This window comes from Chinchilla lanigera, unplaced genomic scaffold (assembly GCF_000276665.1).
Source record: "Chinchilla lanigera isolate Chin_1 unplaced genomic scaffold, ChiLan1.0 scaffold00005, whole genome shotgun sequence".
NCBI lineage: Eukaryota > Metazoa > Chordata > Mammalia > Rodentia > Chinchillidae > Chinchilla > Chinchilla lanigera.
In genome coordinates this window covers 37297009-37307467 of record NW_004955406.1, presented here as the reverse complement: position 1 = coordinate 37307467, position 10459 = coordinate 37297009, and the positions used below count along the sequence as shown (strand labels likewise).

Here is a 10459-nt window from a genome sequence, read left to right as displayed (position 1 = left end):
GGGGCAAGTTTGGGAGCCCTGGGTAAAAAATGTAGGCCTGTGCAGGCCAGCACCAAGCTGAAAGAAGGTGCTATGTAGGAGGCCCTTAGCTCAGTGCCTCTATTTTCCTGAAGCTTAAGAAATTCTGCTTTGGTCAGAGAGAGCAATGTATCAGGATATCCAAGAATGGTACCCATCCGAGACACCTGATCTGCCATCTGTGGGCAGAGTTCCCACTTCCTATACCAAATGCGTCAAAGGCTCTTCTGTATCCCAAGTTATTGCCCCCTTGAGCATCCTATAAGTGAATTTTACCCCTAGGTTTTTGTGTTCTTTTTAGGTTGGATGATTTTTTTTTTTTTAAGCTAAGGCATAGTTTCTATTGAAAACTGAGGAAGTTTGTTGGGAGCTGCTGGAGCTGGATATTGGTCATATGTGTGAGGGGGGGACAGAGCCAGAGTGCCTCAGGCAGTCAAGCTACCTCAATATTAAAAAAGGTATCCTGCTTGGACAATTGCAGTTGTTAGTTGCTAGACAACATTATCCCCCATGATACTAACTTTGCAAGTGTATAAAATAAATGCCCCTACTGTTAAAGTCAGTCCTCTTGCTCATCAGGCAAGAGGTAACTCCACCTAACCCCGGCTATTGTCTCTTGTCTTTATTTTCTAAATCCTTTCACCATTTTCTCCCAGAAACCACCAAACTGAGAGACCACCGACTCCCACAGAAGTTCATCATCCCATAGAAACACAAGACCATGCTACACTGAACTGAGAAGTTTGTTGGAGATCAGAAGAAAAGCAGAAGAATATAGTTGTTGCCAGGGAAAGCAGGCACAGTTTGGGGATGATACCAACCATCCTGTCCCATCCGGAAAAACCAAGAGTGGGGATAGACAATGAGGAGGAACTCGGCTCCTCAGGTTTGGCATAGATGCCAAGACCTGGCCTTATAAGGCTGTGGTGGATTGACAACTGGCTGTCAACTTGTAACAACACCCAGCTGAACTGAACCAGTGTGGTGCTGAGTGTGGGAGGCCCACCTGAGGGTTGTCGCCAGCAGCAAAAAAGGCAGAACTGGAGAAGAAGAGAGGCTGTTGGGTGCTGAGTGGCTATTGGGAGCTGAGAAGATATTGGGTGCTGTTAGAAGCTGTAAGGAGCTGTTGATTTTCCTGGAGGAGCTTGTCATGCTGGCTTTCCTGAGGAATTTGGCTGTTCTCATCGTTGAAGGAGCTCAGGACCTTGTTGTCACTGAGAATGGCTTTGGTTCACTTTCGGGGAGCTCTGATCCTCACTTTCAGCATCGCTTCCTGGCTCCAGAAGGGAAGATAGTGCACTGCTCAGTCTCCTGGAAAAGCTTGTTATATTGGCTTTCCTAATGGGAACTCGGCTTTCCTCATCATCAGAGGAGCTAGGGACCTTGCTGTCACTGAGGATGGCTGTGGTACTTTTCAGTGGAGCTCTGGTTCTTACTTTGAGCATTGCTTCCTGGCTCCAGTGCAGATCCCTCAGCCTGCCAGCACAGAGCCTTCATCCCACTGGCACAGACTTCCTAGATTCCACCACTGACCTTTGGGCCCTCCCAGGTCAGATCCATGAAACAGGCCTGCATGAGGTATTGTCATGGGCTCTAGGCCTCCAGCTGGACTCCTGGGAGGCATTGTTTTGGGCTCTAGGTCTTCAGCTGGACCCATGCAGGACATTACTGTGGGATCCAGGTCCTCAGCTGGATATTTTGGTCCTTAGTGTGTGGATAGATTTCCTGTACTCTCTTTGTGTGACTATTATAAATAATCTTATAAAATATATGTCCTGTATTAAATGTTCCCCCTCGCAGAAACCCAAACCGTGACAAAAGTCAAGCTGACATTAGGATTGTTGAGGTGAAAGCAGGTACAAAAAAGGAGAGCTGAGGGAATGGGTTTTGACTTCTGTCCTAGAACTCCAAGCTTGGGAGTGCGAGCAGGGGCTTAGGATAAAGACTAAGAGTCCTTGGAGGGAATAGCAAATGCTCCTAGAGCCTCGCTTGGCCCCTTCTGCTGGAGCGCACACATTCATTCCCAGGCTCTCCTGGTCCTCATGCTGTCAGGGAGCTGCAAGCCAGGGTCTCCAGCTCATTTCCTGGCTCACATTCTCACTCCTGTGTTGTTTTTTTTGTTTTTTGTCTTTTTGAGACAGGATCTCACTCTGCAGTTCAAGGTGGCCTTAAACTCACTTTGTAGCCTAGGCTGGTCTCGAACTTGCAGTGATCCTCCTGCATAAGTCTCCCAAGTGCTGGGATTACAGGCGTGTGCCACCACACCCGGCTCACTCCTGCATTGTGAAGCTCTGGTCCTGGTTTATCTTCTTGCCATCCTCCTCCTTCACTTGCCCTGGGTTCAAGACAAACTGAGTCATGCTCTTTGCCTACATATATCTCCCTACCTCTTCCCAGTGCTACCGCTCTGTGCTTCCTACACCCCGACTCTCCTGCAATGCCCTCCTGCTCCTGAACTCTGTCCCAAACCTCACCTACCCTCCCTGAATGCATGCACTTTCTGAATGCATGCTGCTCTAAAAATGTTCATAAACTTCATGGCTTAGAATAATAGAAATATATTACTGTACAGCTCTGTAGGTCATAAGTCTGACAGAAGGGAAACAACTAAAATAAAGTATGTACTAGGCTTCTAGAGATTCTAGGAAAAAAATCCATTTCCTTGCCCTTACCAGCTTCTTGGGGTACCCACATTCCTTGTCTGTGGCTCCTTTCTTCTCTCTTTAGAGACAGCAGCATAATGTCCCTCTGTCCCTGCTTCCACAGTCACGTCTTTCTCTGAACACAGCCAGAAAAAGTTTGAGGGTGCCTTGGTCATAGGATTTGCGAATCTTTTTGCTTTTGTCCTAAACAAGAGGATTAAATAAATAGCAAGCATAAAGGACCTCAGAGTTTCCTTAAAATGTCTTCTAGTTTCAGCTACTATTATGAGACTGCAGCAGTAACTTCCAGATACTCACTCTACTTTGAAATGAAAGAGATGTTAGAAGGTTACATCTATCTCTGAGTCCAGGCTCCTCCTGACATAGATTTGCTGGGCAAGAACAAAGGTCCGCTTTTGCATTTAAACCTTTACAGCTTAGGCAAAAAGATATCACTGTTGCTTTCAAATATGAATAAGCCATCACTGATTCTGTACAAATACACATCTTTATGTAAAATGTAAATACACATTTTTGGACAAAAGGAGGGATTTTGTTCTCCTAGAGAATAAAGAGGTTGTTCACTTCTTTACAGAAGTCTTTAGGTATTTCATATTCATTCTTCTAAAGAAGGTGCAACTTGTGCAACAGCTAACTGGTGAATGTATCTTGCACTTAGTTGAAAGACTGGTAAATAGAAACAGCACAGTTCTGAGGCTAGTGATGAAACTCTATTCCCCTCCAGAGGAGGAGTAGCTACTGTATTACACATTTCCTCATTCTTCTGTGAAATCATATACAGCACCTGAAGCTTTGTTTTCCTGGTAGCTAAGCCTGGAAGAAAGGTGGCACAAATGGTTTTCAGTTCAGAAGAAGTGATGGACCCTCTTCTACAATCTACCTTTAACTTTGGATATGGAGGTGTGGACAAAAAAAGAGAAAAGTTTCCATACATCTTTCTTCTAAGAAAAAGAAGTAGAAGTACTTTCTGCAGCACCATCTAACTTGTTGGCATATTATACTGTACAATTCAATTTTTTATAAAAATGAAAATAACTTTTCCTTCCACCAAAAAAAAAAAAAAAAAAAAAAGGTTTCCTCTTTTATAGCTTCTTCTGACTCGATTGTGCTCATTGGAATAATCCAAAATACTCTCTCCATTCCAAGGGATTAAGTCCTAAGATTTAACCACACTTGAAAAGTCCCTTTTGCTATGTAGGATAGCATATTCACAGAGTCCAGGATTAGGACGTGGACATTCGGGGGTGCATTAGTCTCCCTATCATGCTGGGCCAGCTCCAGGAGCCCTCACTACCCAGGAAGCCTCCCCTCCACTGTCCCAAGCTCTCTCTGCCCTTCTTTGAAGTTTCCCATGGGCTTCTGTAGTCTTCCCCCAGCAGGGCTCGTACTACCCTGAAATAAAATTGCTTGTCAATTTGTCATTTAGCACCTGCAATAAACTTCAAGTTCCATGAGAATGGGAATAGGGATTGTCTTGTTTACTGGCATAAACCCAGCTTCTAGGATAGTGCTCAAAAAACTATTTCAGGGGAGGGAAGCTTTTCCATGACACCTGACTTTCTATACTGAATTACCTTCTGGCTATATGATTGCTTCTTAAATTAAGAACCTATTAATCCACCCTCCAGGAATCCCAACTATCACAACTGAAGGGGATCTTAGAATACAGCCAGCTCCCTTTACTGCAAAGAAAGCTGAGGTCCAGAGAGTGGAGGTGTCTTTTCCAGGGTAACACAGCTGCTTTGTGGCAGGGCCAAGACCAAAGCCTAGGTGTCCTCATACCAAGTCTGGTGCCCTAGATTCAGACAACTCCTTTTTCCTTCACAACTGGCAAGACATTCACATCTGCCTTTCAGCACCCGAGAACAGCTACACATACCCCTGTAGCCTGGCCTTGCACACCTTGCCCCAACTTGCCAGGCCTAGATCCAGCATGTGGCATGGGGGACAAGGCCCTATTTTCTCCTCTTCAGGTGTGTCTATGCACCTGTGTGTCTACATGTATAGGGGTAGAGGCAGTGCTCCCAAAGCCCTCTACAGCCACTGAGACAGGAAGATAGGGTGTGGCTAAAACTGGCTCAGAAAGGAGGCGTAACAAAATCCTAGAACAGTCCCCAAAGCCCTGCATGTAGGGTTCTCTGGAGGATAAAGGATGGTCTAGACCTGACCTCAGCCTCAGGATGGAGTGGTACAACAAGGACTGTCCACAGTGTGTTTTTGCCACTGTGTTCTCTCTTGCATGGTGGCCCATCCTCAAGCTGTAAGGTGCACTACTTTTCCTACTTTTACTTGGCCTAAACTTGCTGCAATGGTTGATTGATTATGCCAACTTGAGAAGTTTAGAAGCATAACTAAACTTGGTTCAGCAATTGGCCCAGCAATTTTACACCCTAGGGTGTAGAGGAGCCACCCTAGGGTGCAGAGGAGCCACCCTAGGGTGTAAAGGAGCCACCCTAGGGTATAGAGGGGCCACCCTAGGGTGTAGAGGGGCCACCCTAGGGTGTAGAGGAGCCACCCTAGGGTGGATCATCACCTAGATAATATAAAAGGGAAATGAAGAAGGACAGAGGTACTTCCATTCCTTTTGGAGGAGCTCCAGTCTTCACCTTCAGCTTGGACTTAGTCTCCTGGCTTCTAGTGCAGACTCTTCGGCTTCCACCTTGGATCCTTCAGCCTTCTGTCGCAGACTCATCGGCCTCCTGGTACGGACTTGCACGGAACTCTGCAGTGAACTCCAGACCCTCCGACTGATTCCTTCGGTCTTCAGTGTGCAGACACCCTCTGCACACTTCCCCATACAACTCTCTGGCTGACTGTGGTAAGCCAATCTTGTAATTTCTTATAATTTGTATATCCTGTGTTATATCTGTTTCTCCAGTAAAACCCTGACTGATACACTTGCTCTGCAGAGCCTCTGGTGGTGCATGCCTGTAATCCCAGCACTTGGGAAGCTGAGGTAGAAGGATTGCTGCGAGTTTGAGGCCATCCTAAGCTACAGCATGAGTTCAAGGCCAGCCTGAACTGCATAGTGAGACCTTGCCTTGAAAAGACAAAAACAAAAACAAAACAAAAAACAAAAAACTGCTACCCTTTGTGCTTGTCTTGACCAATTCTTTGCTCAGGACAGAATGAAACCAGAAACCACCTCCAGAAGGAGACTCTAGCACCCCCAAAACCCAGCAACACTAAGACACACTGTTAGATCCTTAAGAAACATTTCCAAATATTAAACGAGGACCAAAACACTTAATCTCTTTTTATCATGATTGTTGTTATGAATTTATTGTTTTTAACATGTTTCCTGATTAAGACAGCAAAATGATCGAATCCCAGGGGAACAGTCTGCGGTCTGACCTTCTGGAAGGAGCAGCAGCAGCAGCTGGGGAGATGCCAGGGGCACTGAGGACAGGAAATACCTTCAGTTTTAAAAAGTTGCTGAATCAGTTCAAAAACCAGGGTCCTTATGCTGGAATTGCCACACATCCTTAATGTATGATCAACTTCTCGCTTTATGTTTGCTCCATGATGACATGAATAATGCAAGATATCTTTGGAAAAGGATGCTAACTGTTATAAAATCTGCAAATTCTTTTGGGTGAATTTGGTCAATAAGACAAAGAATTTGGCAGATTTCCCTGGGATCTGGAGGACCATAAATGCCCACCAGGGGTCTGGGATGGTCTAATCAATCATGGAAGTGTTTAAGAGACTCAGCAAGGAGAGGCACTTTTGCTCAGGTTTCTCAGGCATATACCTCACTAATCACAGGTGACTTTGTAGTCTGTGTTGGACTCTTTGTAAAAGAGGCTGTGAAAGGTATATTAGAACAAGGATGGTAAGCCAACTCCACCATGAGAAATGGTTTTTCTGTCCAGAAAGCCAGTTGCAGGTGCTACAGACATGTCCTTTAACAGATTTATTCCTTTATGAGAGTCTGCTCCTGTGCGCCAATCCCCAGCGATATGGTTGTTGGGGATCACACATTATAAATTGAGGCTAGGGCCCCGGAGGCCTTAATGGAGGCCTCAATGGTCCCATGATGCTGTGATGACCCAGGGCAAGACTGCATCAGCTGAAGACCTCCTGGTTCCTGGAGATCCCAGGAGTAATAAAAATAGGGTTTCACTTTGGGGAAAGGACAAACTTCTTGTTAACTTGCCAATTCTCCCACCATCCCCATCAACATAAAGATCCTTATTAGCATAAGGTCATCCATAATCCCTCCGATTATTATATACACCCAATAAATTGTGGCTAGCTCTGGGTGTCTTTGTCTTTTCCCATTCTAAGGTGTTGACTTCCCAGCCCTCCTGTCATGCATTACTAAATTTGTCTGTTTCGTATTTCACCTGTTTACTGTACCCCTCCCTGACCAGCCCCCCAAAATGGCAGTTAGCCAGGATGATTGATTATGTATTTTTCCTTAAAAACTGACTTACATTGAGTTCAAAAGCCACCTTCAGAATCCTGTACAGCAACAAATAGAGAAAGCCAAAATTTTCATTTTCAATTTACTGGGTGGATTAAGCACCTCAGCATCCCTCTCTGACTGTGTGATAAAATAGATGAAGAATATAAAGAATATTATGTATGTATTGTCCTTAAACCTTATGCTGAGGCAATTCTCTTCTTGTGATACGTAGCCACTTGGTTGGAGATGTATTTTGTGGTTAGTTTATATTTCCAAGCGACTTATGAAGAAGTTCTCCCTCCCACCTCCTGTAGAATCGTGGCTGTCCATGGTCTACTCCAGCGGTCTACTGGACACCAGCACACACTGCACCCCCCTACACCACCGGGGATGGCTGTGTCGATGCTATGGAGGTTGGGGAAGACTGTCCCCAGCGGCAGTACCTGAATTACCAGGATTTCTCTGGAGCACAAGCCCCCTCATCCCCTACCTCCCAAGAATCACTAAGGTTGAATAGTGAAATGCAGCTGAAGAATGAATAGACCATTTCCTAAGTAAACTAGTCTGTTACTATTAGATTTTTCCCAATAGTGTGAGTGTATCTATTTCTACTAGAGGATGTTTGTCATGAAAATGCGACTCACCGATATCCATGAGAAGTGTTAAGTTCTAATAGTCGCTTTCAGAAGAAGGGACAAGTGTAGAATGCATTATATGGAGAGAAGCTATTAAAATAATGCACTTTGTACAACTCTTCTGCAGCCTATCCGTTGCTCATATTTTCCTTTGTTTCAAATTCTGCCTTTCAAGAAATGCTTCATTCTTTATGTGACAGCCCTCCGAATATTTGAAATTATTGTATTTTGGATTTTAAAAACCCCTTAGATCATTTATTCTGCATTTGTTCAACAAATATTTAATTTTTTTAAAAGACAGCAAGCTGGAACAAAGCGAATGTTAGAACACAGGAAGGCTGAAGCACTGCACAGGGGGTTCTAACAAGTCACAAGTTTGCAAGGCTGCCTGTACTTTTTCTTGTTTGGTCGGGTTTGAGAAATACCTGCTATTCCCTTTTCTTACTTGGTCGGGTTTGAGAAATGCCTACCTATCCCTTAAGTGAGAGTCTCTAGGCCGATGCGAAGGTGGGTCTTGTTGCCTTGGCAATAGCGAGGTAGCTTTGAGAGGCTGCTTAGCCAGCCAATAGAAGTTGGGAGGGGCGGGGCCAGCTCGGTCTGCTGCAGCTGCGGTAGGGCTTGCAGGTTTGTAGATGAGGCTTTGGGGGAGGGGTGCGCGGGGCAGCAGGGGCTTCGGGGGTCCCGCCCAGGCCCGAAGTCCCGGGAGAGGGTGGCGGTGGCTTTTGCAGTCGGATTAGGGACCCTATACTCTGCACCTGGAGTTTCTGTCGGCCGGAGCGGGGAGGAGCTGCCGGGCTGCGGAGGCGGAGATGGCGAAGGCGGAGATGGCGGAGGACCGTGGGACGCGACTCGAGGGTCAGAGCCGGGCCTTGCCCGAACATCGGGGGCGCTCCTGGCGGCTGTATTTCCGGCCCCCCGCTCAGCGGCCAGTGGAGAGCTGGAGACTTGGAAGAGAGGGAAATGCGCGTTTGACGACCGGTTTAAGGGGCCCTGATGTCTTGGAGGCCAGCCCCGTTTCCACGTCCTGACAAGACGCTTCCGGCTGTGTTGTGGCCACTTTCTCCGTCTCCATCTCCGTCTCCGTCTCCGACTCCATGTCTCCTTTTTTTTTTTTTTTTTTAGGTGTCTGGTCCTGCTAGCCCAGCAAGCCTGATAAGCATGAAGCTCCTGTCTCTGGTGGTTGTCTCCCTGTGTTTGCTGGTGCCCCCAGCTCAAGCCTACAAGGTGAGGAAGGTGACCCAGTAGCACCTCAAGCACTAGCTCCTCCCCTGCAGGGCTCCCCCGCAGGTAGCTGGGCCCTCACTCAATGGGGAGAGAGCAGCCTCTAGGGCACAAGCTGCTGGGAAGGGTGGGGTGGTGCACAAGGCAGAGAGGTTCTGGGGGGAGAGTAACCAGAGGTGTAAGTCCAGTAAGAAAGTTCGGAGAAGTTATCTAAGTTTTCCCTACCTCTTTCCCCCGGGTAAAATGGTAGTGGTTAGATCTACTACTCAGCTAGGGAGAATCAAATCACATAGCAGTGCAAAAGTGCTCCCTGAGTATAAAGTTCTATACAGATGGAAGTTTCTGTTATGATGGGGACCCACCTAAGTGGTGGACTCCTGAGATAACTCCCTTTCCTTAAGGGTAGAGGATCAGGAGCTTGATGTGGGTGGGCCTGTGGAATCTCAGATTCTGATCATCTAGGCTTTGAAGAAAGGTTGAGTCAAGGTTTGCTTCTGTTCCCTCCAGGGAATGCCTAATTGTAATGCTGTATTTTACCCATTCCAGGGGGGAACTTTCAAAGGAATTGCTTGAGTATTTCCATGGGAATTGTACACTTTTTCTTATTCATCCCTACCCTTTCTTTCCCCCAATCCTAATTTAGGAGGTTAGAGATAGGATTAGGTGAAGAGGCTGGACTCCCAGCCTCCAGGGTAGAAGTACAAGTGTGGGCCTAAGGGTACAGGACTGTCACTCTGCTAGCAAGCTCCTCACTTAGGGAATGGCAGCCTAGGTAAATTCCTGTGAGTCTCATTTGACACCTGTACAGTTTCTGTCTTGAGGACCCCGTGATGTAGCATCCTCCCTTGCTGAACTTGAGCATACCTAGCAGAGAACTAAAATTTCTACCTTTGCTAGTATTCTAAAATTCTAGCCTTGCTAAGATCTGAATCCTCAGGAATCCTTCCTTCCTGATATATGATTTCTCTTCTAGAGTTCCGAAGATATCCGGTGCAAATGCATCTGTCCACCTTACAGAAACATCAGCGGGCACATTTACAACCAGAATGTGTCCCAGAAGGACTGGTAAGGCATTGCGTGCGGGCTGGCTCTTTGCTCCTACACCTAATTGAAGTGGTGGGTGTTTTAGTGTTCTTGGATCCCCTTGAGGATAAGCTTGTTCTCCTATTTCTGTGGAGAGCCTTACAAAGAAATACTTTTGTTCATAATCAGTCAGAAACAGAATACTCAAACAGATCTAAAAGTCTTGAATTCCAGCTGAGATGCTCCTGGTTAGAGAACTAGTTTTGTTTTTTGTTTTTTGTTTTTTTTGTACTGGAATCGAACTCCGGACCTTGCACTTGCCAGGCAGGTGCTTGTGCCATTGAGCTATATCTCCAGCCCCAGAGAACTAGTTTTGAATTTGGATTTTTTACTGATACATGCAATATGGTGAGTCAAGGTTTGCTTCTGTTCCCTTCAGGGAATTCCTAGTTTGAAGAGGTAGGTATTATGACTATAAATAAAAGGCC

At 46.0% G+C, this 10459-nt stretch overlaps 1 protein-coding gene and 1 pseudogene across 2 annotated transcripts in view; both read left to right on the top strand.

Moving 5' to 3' along the window:
* The first annotated feature begins 6068 nt into the window (after positions 1-6068).
* Positions 6069-7115, top strand: LOC102010545 (annotated as a pseudogene).
* A 1156-nt stretch (positions 7116-8271) lies between these two features.
* Positions 8272-10459, top strand: part of Tmem9 (transmembrane protein 9) — a 19312-nt gene continuing 17124 nt past the window's right edge. The window contains exons 1-3 of one of the 2 annotated variants that reach the window (XM_005375161.2): positions 8272-8351; positions 8850-8951; positions 9922-10013. In XM_005375161.2, coding sequence (XP_005375218.1) covers positions 8886-8951; positions 9922-10013 — 158 coding nt within the window. In that variant the 5' untranslated portion in view covers positions 8272-8351; positions 8850-8885. The other variant, XM_005375162.1, reaches the window with a different exon arrangement.